At 42.2% G+C, this 16,651-nt stretch overlaps 1 protein-coding gene across 4 annotated transcripts in view; it reads left to right on the top strand.

Moving 5' to 3' along the window:
- Positions 1 to 15,974, top strand: part of LOC126548063 (breast cancer anti-estrogen resistance protein 3 homolog) — a 249,730-nt gene extending 233,756 nt beyond the window's left edge. For all 4 annotated transcript variants that reach the window (XM_050196144.3, XM_050196145.3, XM_050196146.3 and 1 more), the window contains 3 exons: positions 1,200 to 1,814; positions 7,850 to 8,018; positions 10,162 to 15,974. In XM_050196144.3, the coding sequence (XP_050052101.1) occupies positions 1,200 to 1,814; positions 7,850 to 8,018; positions 10,162 to 10,704 (1,327 nt within the window). In that variant the 3' untranslated portion in view covers positions 10,705 to 15,974. The remainder of the gene's footprint in view (positions 1 to 1,199; positions 1,815 to 7,849; positions 8,019 to 10,161) is intronic.
- The last annotated feature ends 677 nt before the right edge of the window (positions 15,975 to 16,651 follow it).

Below are 16,651 nucleotides of genomic sequence, written 5' to 3'. Positions count from 1 at the left end.
AAACATGGCAGTGCTGCAGTGTTCACATAGTGCGGTTAGTGTGTAATGTTTGAGCTATTTTCTATGTGCATTTTTTGTTGCTTTTATTTTTTTGCTCTTGTGCCATTTCTGTGCAGTGTGAAAAAAAATTAAAATGTGCAAAGGTTTGTGTGGCACAAATGAAAACAAATTTTCAATGATGATCCACAGTTAAGGCACAAACATGCATTCCCCCAGAAGGTTGGTAAAATTTGTTAGTTACTATTAGGTGGCTAACTAGTTAATAAAAAAAAAACGAGTTTCACAAAGTCAGTGTACTTTAAGTAAAGCTGAACTTGGGCCATGTATTGTAACAATTCCTGTCATTTTTTTTCGCCTTTTGTGATTATCTTGGACATGGCCACACTGTCATTATCGCTGTAATCATCAACTCGGAACAGATACCAAAAGAATGGAAAAATCAAATGGATTATTGCAAAGTATGGCCTCTCATTTCACCTATGTAAATGGCACCAGTTTACTTTAAAGCTTGGTTAACAATACATGGGACACAGCATTGTGTGATATTTAATGAATTTCCATCAATTTGGGGGAAGCAGAAAATACTGGGAGAATAAAAGTCAACAAGACAGCAAGAACGTTGACCATGATTCTAGGTCTTTTGTATGCTACAATGTGACCTGTGGGTGTATCTTTCGGAAGTGAAATCAGTTGAAGAACAGTGTCCCCCCTGTCCTGCTGACCACCCGACTGTCCTGAAGCACTGGAAATTCATCACATATCAGGATTCCAATTAGCCCATGTCTCTGCCATAAGTACTGCATTATTTTGCACTTGTAGCTGTGCGCTTCTTATTTTAAGCTAGCATGTATGCAGAATGTATGAATAAATAACTGGATGTCGACATGTCGGCAATGCTGAACACGCTGTACGAGATAACTTATGGTATCTGGTGTTTGGGATAGGACGCTTCAAGTTCCAGCAAGGCCTCGAAATAATTTGTCAGTTACCTTTGTGGTGTGACTGCTAACTTTGCTATAGAGCTCTTCTTAAGTTAGTTTGTGAATGGTCTTATTTGGCTGCTTTCGGCACTATGTATGCTGCAACATTTCTCAGATATCTTACATTGAAAGCAGGCTGGTAAGCGCAGCATATTGTGTTTTGAACTTGTCAATCTCTACTGGTCAGAGGCAGCTAATAAATTGAGTTTCTGACCTTAGGAACCTTGAAGGAAGCTCGGAAGACCAGCCGCCCCCTAAGCCTAGCCGAGTTCCCTCAAAACGACTGCAACAAAAGCCAGCAGTTGCCAAGAGAGACCCTGTTCCAGTGACACAGTATGTCAACAACTGTGAAGGCGTCTACTCTGAACTTGCCGACAATGGTAGTTCATGCCATGTCACTGAAGCTGGTGACCCTGCAACACGACCAAGTGATATCAAGCGGCATGGATTGCCAGCATTGCCACACCGAACTCTCATTCGAACTGGCGCTGCTGGCCTGACACAGATGCCAGCTGGGCAATGTTCTGACATAGTGGCTTGCAACCGTGTGGTGACTGTGCCTGAAATTGACCCGCCATCAACATTTGACCTAGTGACATTTGCAACAACGCTGCTTCCATCTGATAATAAGCCATTGGACAAGAGCATTATGGCACGTGTGCGTAGTGTCCTTCTGGAGAGTGGGCCTCGTGCCTTGGCTAACCATCTGACTCGGCTTGACTTAGATATGTTGGGACTCAAAGGAGAAAGAGACCTGGGGCTTGGTGTTTCAGTGGGTTTGGAACTGCTGGCTTTGCCCCAAGGATCACGATTCAGGAAGGACCTTTTGGAACGGTGAGATTCTTATTGCTTAAGCTTGCTGAATGCATTGGAGATTTTGCTTCGTCTATCTTGCTGAGAATGTGTCATATGAGTATTCAAAATCTTTGAGGGAACCCCTCACCAAGATCTACCATAAATTTTTTTTTATGCGCTGGAAGCTGCAGAGTGCTTCTGCAAATATTTTTTGCAGGGTTTTGGTAATAGTAGAGATAGGAGCAGATTAAATGCTGCAAGGTGATGTTGCGACGAAGTGAGCTACCCTCCTTGCAGAAGAGCCTTTCTCCTATTCTCTAGACCAGCATATCTTCAAGCGACATTTTTCGCCTGCCTTCTCTCACATGGAGCTGGAAGCCCATGTAATGTTTACGTCAGGGACCTTGCCTTCATTTTTTTCCCTCTTTTTCCACTGGAGATGCTGCACAGTGCATCTCCAGTGGCAGTTTTGTGCACTCTGCATTTCATGGGTACACTTATGTTCACATTGCTGCTGCTGTTTTGTGCACTGCATCACATTCTGGCCTCTAAAGGCTGGTAGGCAAGACCTGGTACATTGTCTTTGCTAGTGAGGAGACTGGCTACTCTGAGAAAAAGGGTGCGCAGGCTTTCATTTGAATATTCAGCTGTTCTTGCTCTATACGTAGCTGTAATGTTTTTCAGACATGACCATCATCACATACATGATCTATACAGATCGCACTAATTTGTTAGCAATTCTCAGACCTGGTGAGGGGTCCTTTAAAGTAATTGTGGTGAGTACGGGAGGTCATATACCATCGACTGTTCATTTTATGTCGGTTAACTTGATATTTATTTTTAAATTCACCTTTGTTCAAAGATCCCACAAAGGCCTCTATACTTAGTTAAACAAATTTTTTGAAGGGAGGACATGCGTTTATTCAATCTGCCTCTACTTGGGTTGATTTAGGCGGGGAAGCGGCTTTCGCATCGCGAAATATGGCCCCAAAATCGATTTCTTTTTAAATATCATTTTCAGTTTCTATAAACTATTTTCTACCCGATTCCGAAATTTAATCTCTGAAAAACACGTAGAAGTACTCTAAATAATTTGTTGTATCAGCCAAGGTTGCGAAAAATTTCGCAGAAATCACGAAAGAACAGCGTTTTTCAAGCCACGATATCCCCGGAACGGCGCAACCGAGTGCTGCGATTTTGGTCTCGTCGGAAAGCGCATTTCTCCGTCTTCAAATTTACCGCTTCAGATATCTTCTCTATACAGAAACAGGCGCACAAAAAATCGCATAACCGAAGGTCGTTTCGGGGTCTCTGATTGGTCGCGCTCGCCACGTAACTCCAGCACGGTTCGCCATTGGTCCGGCACTCGCTCCAAAGGGCGTAGTCTGCTGGTCTTTACACCTCGCGAGCTATCGATGTCTCGACCACCGTGATCTTGACGAGTGTCGATAATGGGCGCGACGTAGACACCTCAGAAGCGCAGCCGAGCCCACAGTTACTGGACGTCTCAGACTCACAGCTAAGCACTCAGAGCATCTGCGACGCGGCCTTCACGACCAAGCACATCGCGCGCCTAATCCTCGGGTGCGTGGATAAACCTTTCGAGCATCGGTGTTTCGCTCCCAAGTTTACTTCCAAGCACATTGCCCAAGCAATCCTCGGGCCCACGGCTAAGCCTTTCGAGCATAGGTGCCGCAACCAAGCACATCGCGCACGCAACTCTCAGGGCCCGCGACCATGCATATCGCGCGCGTGCTCGTCGGACCCGCGGCTAGGCATTTCGCGTATCGGCGCATTGGACTCGGCGATCAAGAACATCGCGCGCCGACACCTCGGACTAGCAGCTGAGAAATTCGCACATCGGCCTCTCGGACTCGGCTATCGAACACACCGTGCGCGGAGTCCTCAGACCCGCGGCTAAGCATTTTGCACACCTCGGGCTCTGCGACCAAAGACATCGCGCACCGGAGTCGGGCTTTAATTTTATTTATTTATTTTTATTTTTCACGACTTGTTATACCCCTGTCACATGGGCACTCGGAAGTCTTTTGAACAAATACTTCTCTGGAAAGGAGTTTCGCGGGCAGACACACGACAGAGAGCTATCCATTTTCAGAAGTGGTCTTTTCTGGAAACGAAGTTCGTCGATCTCTTTTACGGCCGAAAAGGAGTAGCCTCAAAACCAGTGGGTGTCAGCAATTATTATATATTAAAAAAAAAAAAATAAGCCAATGCGTATTTTTATGTCGTCTGGGCTCATTGTAAAAAATTATTTTATGTCTCGCAGAAGGTGCAGTAAACACAGTAATGTTCATTTTCTTCTGTACTCTCGTAAGCAGGTCGAACGGTTCGCGGTTGTCCTGTGATGACGCTTACAGACGCGCCGCGCGGACGGGAAAACTCGTGTGCAGCATTGTCAGCGTCGATGGCCAACGCCGCTGACGAAACAGACCTGGGCGCACGCAAAAAGCACCCTCTGGGCACCCTGCAATGAAGTTCGCCTGTACATATCGCGCCACCTAGCAGCGGCGGTGAGCACCCGCGAGTAGGCCCTCACCGTCATTTCACCATTGTCCGTGGTGCGCTCAGACCCACTTGAAAGCCTGCTTTTCCAATTTTCCAATGGATTCATCGCAGCCTCTTGGCAGCTCCTCCGTGAGAAGTGTGAACAAAAAAACAAAAAAACAAAAAAACAAGCACAGATACTGCTGTGTTCAGGATTGTCACAACCGCGAAGGGGATGTCGGCATCAAATTGTACCGCTTCCCTTCAAAACCGGGAGAAGCAACCTGGTGGCTGAACTGGATCTTAGCGGTTCATGTGGGTCTTGTGAATTTCTGTTAAACGAACTAAGACATAAATGCAAAAAAAAAAGAGAACCAGCAACGGCATTCGTAAAAACACACAATATAGCGTCAACTGCATAAAAATGTGTTAACTGATTCCTGCTGTTGTAAATTAGTTTAGATAGTTGTTTAGCTTGTCTTGCTCCAAAACAAACGCGCAGTGGTTGGTATGTGTCAAATCTAGCTTCGTAAGCGTTCCGTGCTGGAGCTTTGTACGCATTGTGCTTCTTCCTGCTGCTGACTGCTGCTGAGACGCGACTGCTGGAACCGGGCTCATTCGTGCCAATGTTTTCTCGCACTTAGAACAGCAGAACTAAGGTTGGAGTACACCGCAGAACACGTCGAGTATTTGAAAATTAGCATTTCTCTCGCGCAGGCTAGTGTATATTTGTTCAGTCTCAGCTGATTGCCCTCTATTATGCTTCAGCGGTAATGCCCTCTCAGATTCGAGCCCAAACGACAATACTAGAATATGCTCGAGGCACTTTGTCAACGGAGAAGAAAGCACTTACGTGCCAATTCACCAAAACCTCTACAATTGTGAGGTGCAAGGCACGCTCCAAGTAATGGAGCTAAAATGACAGTTGAAAAACGTCCACGGCCGTATTTGCTCACTTAAGTGGAATAAAAGAATTATTTGTTAACTTGAGTTAGACGTCGTAAGTATGCTTGATTTGTTGTGACAAACACTTTGCGGCCTGCGGTGGTTGCTTAGTTGCTATGGTGTTCGGCTGCTAAGCACGAGGTCGCGGAATCAAATCCCAGCCACGGTGGCCAAATTTCGATGAGGGCGAAATGTGAAAACACCAGTGTGCTTATAGATTTAGGTCCACGTAAAGGAACCCCAGGTGATCCAAATTATTCCGGAGTCCCCCACTACGGTGTGCCTCATAATCAGATCATGGTTCTGACACCTAAAACTGCATAATTTATTTTAAGCACCTCGCTGTGATGTCAGTGCTATTTGCTTCTTTGACACGATATACATGGTTGTAGTCGTAAATTTGACATCTTTTCTCAAGTGTCGGTGGTTCAAAATGGGCCTCGATGTTTTCGATTGCCTTAAAACCACAATTTAAAACGACCGACACGTTTCAAACAAGTGCCGCAAAAGCATACCTCCGTAGCAGTGGCCGCCTCGGTGTTTTGCGCAACTGACACGGTGGCGCTGACGGCTGAGCCGATCGCTGCGCCGCCTGACCATTGAAGGTAGCCCGTGGTGGGAACGCTGCAGCTGCAGCCAACGTGATAAGAGAAGCCCATTGTTGCCAGGCAAACTTGTGCACTTCGCTATTCCTGCAAACGCTCTTTAAAGTACAAGAATAAATCTTTGCTATAACGTTTCTTAGTCTGGCATTATTAAACTTATTTGAAAAATGTGTAATACAACAATTTTTCACTTATATCTTGAGATAGATCACTTTAATTTGCCTGATTTTGTTTTGTACGCCAGCGCCACGCTTTCAGTAGTGTGCCCAGAAGCAAACACTAAAAAGAGATTGTCAGTGCCATGTGTCTGCTGTGCAACGCCTTTTGAATAAAAAGTATTTCAACTTGCTAAAAGACCGCTTACGTAAAAGAGTTTTTGCGTGCTCGTGCGACAGAGGTATTAAGCTACAGTGCAGGTCGGCACTTCCCCGCTTTTTTTGTCTTGATTATTTCAATTCATTCACATCGAAGCGTGTGATGTGCAGGTGCCAATAAAAATGAAAAAAATGCAAATGAAAGCGGGGGTGGGCACCAAGGATGTCGCATTTAGCTATGCTCATGCTATTCAACAAGCTTTCCGCTGCATTTCTTAAGCTCTCCAGGCCCTCACAAGGTTCAAAAGAGAAAAAGTTGGTACAGTACAATGTTCTCGAAATATGGTAGCTGGTGCAAACATTAGGCTGCAAAAATACAAGGTTAACCTCCACATAAGTGCTGACTTGCAAGGCATGCATGTTTCAGCTGCATGGCTGCCCATGTAAATGTGCTTTTCTAATGTGCAGCTCAGCCCTTGTGCAGGCATGCATGTTTCAGCTGCATTGCTGCCCATGTAAATGTGCTTTTTTAATGTGCAGCTCAGCCCCTGTGCAGGAAAAAAAGAAAAGAAAAAAAAAATCAAAATGCTTCTGAAAGCTTTTACTTAGTCATCTGGTCATTGCTACAAAAAGACAGAAGTGTCCCACTGAATGCGATAGATACATTATGTGAGCATTGCTGAGGGGTAAGCCTCCCTGCTCCACTAGACCCAGTCACCAACAAGGCAAAACGCAATTTTAGGACCCACTGTGCTCTTGTGGGATATTGTGCAACATTTGGTCTGCAACCTGGCCAATATGCTCTTCACAGAGAAGTCGAGAAGGATGTCTTGGAGAAAAAAAAGGCAAGCAAAGCACTTCAGACTAAAGGCAAAACACTCCACTGATAGGCCATTGATAGGGCATCAATGACTGCAGCCCTGGTGCGTTTTGATAACTTAAAATCCAAGGTACAGCTCTGAAAACCATTTTCTTGAAACTGTTTTTCTTCCCTCCTACACAGCTTGTCCTGCTGATTTGTTCACGGCTGCTAATTCTTTTTCAATTCTGTCTTCGTTCTTTGAAGTGCTATTCAGGGTGTGGCATTCTTGCTTTTCCAATGTGAATTCTTCTGAATTAATGATTCAACTAGTTGTTCACAGTCCGTATGCCTGTTGTACAGGCACCTCATAAAAAATGAGAACTAAAGAAATCATGTTGTAAAAAAAAAAAAAAAAAAAATTGGAATGTCACGCCTTCAACCATTCATTTTGGAACGCACAATGATTCGAACGAGTCTCTTATCACATTTTGTAAGTTGTTCAGGCTGGGGACAAGTCCAAAAGGAGAAGAAATTTTTAAATAAAGAAGTTGTTGAGATATAACTGAAATTTATATGATAACATCGCAGAAAAATTACCACAACCTCTGCCAATTTTCATCAAAATCCATGAAGAAATAAGGAAGTTGATTTTAAAAGCCATATCCCTCCTTAACAGAACTCAGTAGTGATACTACAAAAGGAGATGCTGGATTACTTATCTACCTGTGCATCAGTGATTCATTAACTTCCAAGTGCCCCACTTTTTCATTCTCTGTCTTGCCACAGTTCATCAAAAATATGACTTTTGTGATTCTGTATTTACCCTTTTATTGATGTTGACCATGACAAACTCGCTAAAGGCGTGGGTGAAATGTATGTAACAGTTTCACATTTTTCGTTTAGGACTGAGTGCCTGAAACTGTTTGTTGCGTCAACGCTGTTGATGTGTGCCGATGATGTGGAGCGTGTGGAGCTGCTCAACAAGTGGATCCAAGTGGCTGGTGACACAAAGACAGCTTTGGGAAACCTTTATGGTTTCACAGGAATCATGCAAGGACTTGCTATGTCGCAGGTAGTTTTCTTTTTTAACTATTAAATCAACATGAGCTTTTTTTATTGCTTATTCACTGCAAGGGTTGTAGCTTTGTGCTTTATTTTTCTGCATCTTTGGAATATTATTCTTTATGGTTCTCTCCTTTGAATTCATATACTTCTGAATGAACCATTTCTAAAATGATGGCAGTACAGTTAGTTACTCTTCTAATCGTCATTTGCGACAGTCAACTTGAAAGCCTTGAAAAAATGTAGCTGCAGCATTAAACAACTTTTGTAGTGCCTCCTGACACACAATTTTAGAGAACCAATTCAAGAAAAGTTGGGCTAAAATCGTGACTTCCTTGTAAAGTCACATTTAACGAACAATTGTTAAAGCATTGAATCCTGGTTTCATATAGCAGCTGTTCTTTACTATTGGCCTCATATGCAACAAATGGTGGTGCTGTGTATGGCATTCCAATGACACCAGCAGAGGGACTCACCTTTGCCACCTGCTATGCTCTGGGTGGAATTGCTGCATTCTTCTTAGTTTTCTTCCGCTCTCAATGCACAAATGTATAACATTGGTGCTCTTAAATTACTGTCTATATTTTTTTCGAGTGTACATTTTATACAATTGGGTATTATTGTTAGGCCAACAAGCATCATATTCTTTAATCTGTCTTCCATAAAATCACTACCAACATGGCCTAAAAGTCCAACCGCATTTTCATGACTCAAGTCAGCGAACGTCGTGCCATATGCAGTTTTGTAACTGAAGCATGGTCTTACGGCTGTCACAAGATGACACATTGACTAAGCTGCTGTGTATCTAGTTAACACAGTTCATACACATTTTGCTCTTAATTCCACTCATCTAGAGCTATATAATTAATTCTACATAAGTTAACCTCACAATTTCACTGATGAGAGGCCACTCTCATGTAGTAATTGCACCAACCTTTGTCATGTTTTGCAGTTTTCAAGCATGCTTTACTTTTTCTGCAAAGGAATCTCCTAACTACTCCTTATTCTGGATATTAATCAGGGTCTTGAAATGCACCAGAACCTGAATCAAAAGCTGAATCTGAATCGAACTTTTGGCCAGAACCGAGCTAGAACCCGAACCGGTATTTTTGGAACAAATCTGAACCTGAAGTGGAACCCAAACTTATAGTTTTAGAATATGTCTTAACATCTTGAGGAAAGTTGTTAATTTTATAAAATGTTGAAACACAACAATGCACCATTTAAATATGTTCTTTATCACAATCATCTTTACAGCAAAGGGCAGGTTCCCTGAGCACAGTGGAGGCAGCAAGCTTCTGAAGCTTTATCCTCCTTGATGTATTGAAGGTATACAAAACCGTATGGTGTTTGAGTGGCTTTAAAAACTCGAGTACGTTAGGCTGATCAATTGCATCAACTTTCACATAGCCAGTGCATACGAAGCATGGCAACAGAGTCCATCATCTGACACTTCACAAAAGAGGGTGCCAATGAGGCTTCTAGAGGCTAATAATAGTAGTTATTACCTCTTGGAGAAAAATAAGCCCTTTACATTTGAGTTCCCTGTAATGTGGTAAGGAGGGAATGGGACAAAGGAGAAGTATAAGAAAAATGCATATAAACTATCCTAAACTAATTTATTTTAATGAACCTGCCTGGACTGCTTCATCACATTTTTCAAAGTGCTTAACTGTGAGTGTATACAGGCTTGCCCAGCTCCAACCTTGGTTATTTCACATGTATGAGCAGTAGAACTGAACATTTGTTCATTTTGAAATTTTGAGCCATTTTTTTCTCTGTTGTACTTCCGAATGCTCATGCCATATGTTTGATTGGTAGCTGACCTGTATTCCAGGCAGGGTGAAATAGAATACCAAGGCAGGCACTGCAGTTGTCAGCTTAGTTACTGCTTGAACACTCTTCCTTATGTGCACCTGAACAGCACAGACTCATTGTTATGCTACAGCAAAGTTATTTTGTACACCGTTAATCCTTATATTATTCCTTTTATACATTTGTGGCCTCTCTGAAGTACATGGTGAAATAAATATATCTTTTGTGAATGCAACAGGCAAACTCTACCTTACAACAGATGTTGTTCTACCCCTTCAACTGCTTTCTACACTGTACTATGCTCAGTAGACTCACCCTTTGACTCCTGCTCCTTTCAGATCTCTCGATTGAAGACCACATGGCTGGCATTGCGCCAACGGCATACAGACACAGCACTTGCCTACGAGACCAAGCTGCGGCCAGCCCTGAAGAACATGCAGGAATGTAGCAACCCGCAAGCACCCAACACCTGCCTGCCTTACTTACTGTCTATACTGCTCATCCTGGAGCACAGCTTTGAAGGGCTGCTTGTAAATCCATCTGCAACATCTGCCCAACGCAAGGACACTAGTTCAGAGCTACTTCTACTCCCTTGGGAGAACTCAACTGCTGACTATGGTCTTCAGTTGTTGCTTTCACACCTAGAACAGCAGCGGTTGGTGACTCAACAGCTTCCAACATATCGGCGCAACGGCGAGATTGTGTTTGAGAATGTAAAGTTAGATGACATTATGCTGGACCTCTTTCGGACTGAGTTTCATCTGCTGTTCCTATGGGGTGCACGTGGTGCCACTGTGGCATCCTGTGAGAGACATGCCAAGTTGACACAAGTGTTAGCAGCCATGTCAGTTCGGTCCGAACCAATTGGCACACCTGTGTGATGATGGGGCTGGGTGATTACATGTGCCTAAGCCCAGTGAACAGGTGGCGTGAAGTTAATGAACAAGAATGGCCAGCTGAAGTCATCTTCCTTGTGACAGCCGTCAATGTGATAGTACCAAAACGCTGGAGGAGTTTTCAGAGTGCTAAAGACAGACTGAATAGTGATGAACAGCAGTAGTTGATGCACAGCATTGAAGGCTCATGAATTTTAGAGACGTTTATTGTAGATTTCTTGATCAGCTGCACTGGAGCAGTACTCTGAATGTCTTTTTCAGCCACTTTTTTGTGGATAGGTATAACAGCATGCAACAGGTCTTGCATCATTTATTGTAGGTTTGTGACGAGTACATGTGTTTCTTGTGTCACATTACCAAAAAAAAGCTATTGTAGTCTAAGCTGCTTCTGGCATGGATGTGATTGTACACTCACAATATGTGAATGTGCTGCTCTTACTAAGCATTAAGTATGAAAACAATATATGTCCTTTTGCTCTTACAATATACTGTAATTTTTCACGTTAAATGTAGGTAGCATACAGTAGAATAGCCAGAGCGTTATCTTTAAAGGGGATATAGGAGGCAGGTGTTTGTAACCTGCACACACAGGTGTTTTCAATGTGCTCAAAATTTTTGTAAATGTTTCCAGCCTGCTGATAATCTGCTTCTCTTTCTTAGGAGCTTTTCTTATGTGGATAAAAAAATTTTGGGGGTGTTTTGACATGAAAAGCCTCTCTGTGGCCATTCTCCCGATACCATAATCCATTGTTCAAGAATAATGGAAATCATTTTGCCTGCATGCAAGTGATCCCAGAGATGAGTTGAGAAGAAGGGGTTCGTTACAGACAAACTTATAGTTTTACTTTTGTGTAAGTGGTTTAGGGGTCCTGGAATGTTTTGCTAACCTAGGGTACATTTTCAACTTCAGGCACCGCTCGGGTGATACCTGGGTTAAACTTTTTTAGGGGAAAAAATGTGAGTGTAGTCACACTGGTCTCCCTTTCTTTTTAGCCCCTTCCGCTTGCATGTCTGGCAGATCTTGGAGCACTGTGTCACCTTCCATCCTTTTCAATGTGCCTCATATTAATACTATAGAAGTGTTCCATGGCTGAGCCTCTTACGAACTTCTACCAAACATCTGTAATGGAATTTGTGTTCCCTCTGGCACACGTATGTAATGAAAAATACTAAAAGGTCTACCAGAAGCTGTTTCCCAGACACATGCTAATTTGTGACATTGTCACAGTACAGCTAGCCAAAATTTTTCAAATCATTACCTTCACCACTTGCTGCTTTTATGCCAATAATATGGCATTCTTTTTGCCTTGTGTATTCATGTACGTCTTCTCTACTGTTTTCTATGGTTTGTTCACTTAATGCATCATTGAGATCAGACTAAAGGTGTTTTAGTATGTGGTCAACAGTGCTGCTTGTGAGGGACAAGAAGCAGAGTAAGCTTATTCAAAAAATCAATATATGAATGCTACATGTTACAACAAGCTATATTTAGTCAGGGACCACATACTGAACCTTCACAGGGTGTTCCAGGGTTTTTTTAATTGCAGTGAACAGTGTGTGACCTATATACACACAAGTTAATAAATAGTAGTGTAATATGCATTGGCATCAACTAAACTGGCCAGATTCGTAATGTTTGTCATAAGTTACCAGGGCAGCATCTGTGTGCACATGCGTGTCTCTAAGTGGTTGCTTTGGGCAGTGTGGTGGGCTCTTATTGGGTCCCCACACTTTTAGTAAAGGGCAGGATTGTTAAGAAATGTCCTCAACCTCTACAACATTGGAATGCCATGAATAGAATGGAAACCTAGCTACATGGTCCAGTAGCAAGTCTTGTCACAAATGTAGCAATGATATATTTGGATGTAAACAATGATGCTTTCCTTTGAAACATCATTAGAAAAGCAACCCTGTAATCCGAGGTACTGTGCCCGTTTCCTGAAAAAATTACAGCTAGTGATAATGCCACATTCATCTACCTTTCGTTCCACATAACTTCTTTAATTAATTTCCATTTGGCTGACCTTAAACTCGGTAATGGACATGCTCGTTTTTTGCAGTGTTGAACATAGCGGAATATTTTGTCACACAGGTAGAGGCGACATTAAAATCTCCTGCATGTACTTTAAGACATATATGACAGTTTGTAGTACTATTGATGCTGTAGGGCAAATGCTCACAAAAAAAGAAAACAAAAGCACTTTTGTCCTTTTAGTGCTGCATTTATACATGGAATGTATTGAAATTGGTTGTTGTGGAATGTTGGTTTCACTATTTATCGCTTGTAGCTTGTTTTCAGCTGCCAAGATCACACTTGTGTATCAGAATTTTGAGTCTCTCCCAAGAGGTACCAACAGTAGCGTTGCTAAACATTAGTCTCAGACATTCCAGTGGTTTCGTTTTGTGCTATTGCTTTAAAATACTTTTTATAGCTAAATGCATTCTTATGAAATACAGAAAGACAAATGAAATGAGCTGTCTTTCCCCAAGGCACACACTAAGTCATCTTCATCTGTGACTTGAATGTGTACTAATAATCTTCAGATGTGGCTACCAACAAACAATTATTGCACAATGTCTCATGTGTACATGGTGTTATGGTGAGCCTGGTTTAGGGTTAAGGGACACTAAAGAGGAACATTAAGATAAGTTGTTAGTAAATTGCCATTTTTAGAATGCTGAAAAGGTCACTGTTACTGTGAGCAGATGCTTTGTAGGCCAGAAAAATGCACAAAATACAAAAGAACTGCAGTGACACTCCATTGAAGGCCCTGCTCAATCTTTCTGTAAGGGCATAGAGCATCTCTCCTGTCTAGTTAATTGTTCGTCGACAAAGAAGGATTACATTGCATTCTAAGTAAACCAAAGACTCGTTTAGAAAGGTATAAAAACTTTTTCTGGTGCTAAAATGCTCCAAATTTGAGAAAATAGGTTGAAGTCCACGATGTCACACTGACATAGTGGTGCTGCAGTTCATGTGCAAAATTCAAAAAAGGGAAGTTTTGCATTAATTTTCTCCGTTAGTAATGAACATGTGTCACAGGAGTGAAAATACAAGCTTTCAAGAATACCTCACCAGTGCAAGCTGGTTTAGTGCTTCTATTTAGTGTTCCTTTAAAAATTGTAGAGGGGTGTTGCAAACACAGGGTACAATGTGCCCTCAAATGAGGGTTATTTTTTTTTTGTGTGTGTGTGTAAATAATTTATTGCATCCCGTGTAAGTGGTAAGCTACCAGTTCCTATCATGTGCCAACACAGTTTCTGTGTATTGCTTAAGTGAAAAAGTGCATTGCACAAATTACACAAATTATGCACAAATTACACAAGTGCACAAATTATCCATTGCTGGCCATTTCTTTAAAAAACGAGGTTACTTGTTGAAGCTATTACTATACAGTAGACTTCCGTTAATTTGACTGTGGTTCATTTGATCTTTCAGTTAATTCGATCCTGACCAAAGCCCATGCATTTATATGGGCCCAAGGTTTTCTTATTCCGTTCCTAAAATTGGCCTTCACCAGATAATTCGAACTTGGCTGATCAGCAAGCACGCGCCCGACTCCTATGGTGACTCCAACAGCAAGCCCTTTAGTGGCAGTATCCATCTTGGCGGATCTTGTGGGACAATTAATGTGTTCAACACACGTAAAAGAAAAAAAAAAAATCCCACCGAAAACTCCTATTTCCGGCCTGTGTTAGAAAGATTTTCAAGCAATAACCGTAGCTTACAATGTCTGATCACAATATTTACCCGATTCTATTACGCGTCTTTTCTTTTCTTCAAGAAAATTGGGTCGAAAATTCCCTGCGCAGTGCAATCGGTTACAAAATCAGAACCACCTTTGCGGTGTTTGTATGCTTTATTGCATAACAACATTGTACTGCGGTGAAGCTGACTCAAGGAAACGGGCAAGTTCGGGGGGTTGGTAAAGTTGCGTAATGAGCAGTGCAAGAAAGACGGACTAAGAAAAGAAATGGATGTGACAGGCACTGCATGTCCAGCAAACCAGACGCTATTCTGAAACACTTTTTTTTTCTTGCTAAAAAATCAGATGCACGTTAGATTTGTTTGTTTAGGAGCTGTGACGTAATTTCGACGTTAGTTTTCTACTTTGGACACACAGAAAGTGGGCGTGCATTTGGCTTGGGGGCATGTTCGATTCTGGCAAATACTGCTAATGAATCAGTGGTGTATTTTGACATTTTTTGTACATCTCTGTTTATTTTAACCTGCCAGATAATTAGATCAATCTCACCGGTCCCATCAGGGTCAAGTTAACGGAAGACGAATGTAGCTATATGTCCCCCCTCCCTCTAAAAAAATCTGCTGTACAATGCTGTAGTGTTTACTAACAGTTATAAATGTAAAATATGGGGTATGCAGTCTACTGTATAAACTAGAATACAGGATGAGATTTACCCCCCCCCCCCCCAAACACACACACACACACACACACACAGCTAAAGTCACCACTCGTCTTATATAGTGGTCTTTGGCACATTGCGAATTGTTGTCAGGCCAAGTCAAGGTCAGGGGTTGACATATATTCTGGACAACCTATATTCTAGTTTATATGGTATTGTATTTAATTCGAATTAAGTCACAATTTCAGACTCAAATGTGTGCAGTGTGGCTTGAAATGTAGGCCCCAAGACAACTCTCAATGCATCTTTGTCTTAGAGTTAAAAACGATATGCAGTTCACTTGATGTGACTGCACTTAACTAAGAAAACATGATTCAAATGCACTCAAGTCTATTATGTGTATTCATATCAAACAAACCTTATTTGCGCTCATCAAAGCCATAGGGTCTAAATTTTGTCCACCACTTCAGGGAATTATGGTGATAATTGATGCCAATTGAACTTGCAAAGGTTCTAGAATTTGCTAGTGAGTGTTAGAAAAATACAGAACTCCAATTTTATTTAAATATTTTTTAAAACTTGTGCACTGTTTTTGGCAGCTGAATAGTATACAAGTGTTTTTCATTGTACAGCCTCTTAGGTCTTGTATGAAGGATGAAGATGGAAACATTGTGTACCATGTATATATGCTTTGACCTGTACATGCGAAGTCACATGAGAGTACAGCCACTTTATGTAATGGCAATTAATTAGAACTTCGCATGTGCTGTAAAAGACACCAACAAAGTGTGATGTTTACGAGAGCTTTGTGTTGTGTGATGACCGTCACCTGTTCTAGTCACAAATTTGTAATGTGTTGCCTGATTAAAAGCACTATGTGTTAGGCCAAATGAATCCTGTATATAAGGGTAAGAAAAATTATTCTTCACTGAATAACAAGAGGTGTGGTAAAAAGAAAAAAAAAAAAAAAAAAACAGGCCTGCACAAAACATGCAACACAGTCGCAGCGCTAGCTGGAGAAGTGCCCTCCTCGGAGGTTGTAGTAAAAGGTACAATGAGGATGATGTCCAGGGTTGTTTCGGTGAAGCCTCTTAGCCGTTTTCAAGACTATGAGCTGAACTGCGTGCCTGGTGTCGACATTTAGGCGTGGTTTCTGCTGCTTTCTGCTCAGCAGTCTGCCAAACCTGATGCATCCCTGGCTGCATTGGCGAGAGTAAATTTGTGCTCAGCTTTTTCAGCAACGGCCTGCACCTTATGTGCAGGAGCCACAAGGTGTGAATAGGCCTGACATACTCTTTAAAACAATCAAGACTCCCTCTGCAACGGGGGTGATGACTCACTGCAAGATGGAGACACCAATGCCAGCACCATCCAGTAAAGAAGAGAAGCCAAGTTGGGCGTCAGCCAATATCAGCGCATGACGAGCGTACTCTCCAGGCTGTAAGATTTTGGAGTCGGGCTTGTAGGACGATCGGAGGAACTTGGGGCGACAGGACTAGGCGAGCAGGCTGTATTTACATTATTTACATTTGAACATGGGATACATTTACACAGTCCAGAGTGACTC

This window comes from Dermacentor andersoni, chromosome 1 (assembly GCF_023375885.2).
Source record: "Dermacentor andersoni chromosome 1, qqDerAnde1_hic_scaffold, whole genome shotgun sequence".
In the NCBI taxonomy this organism is placed as follows: Eukaryota; Metazoa; Arthropoda; class Arachnida; order Ixodida; family Ixodidae; genus Dermacentor; species Dermacentor andersoni.
Note: the sequence above shows the minus strand (reverse complement) of the source record. Positions and strands in the feature narration are given on the sequence as shown.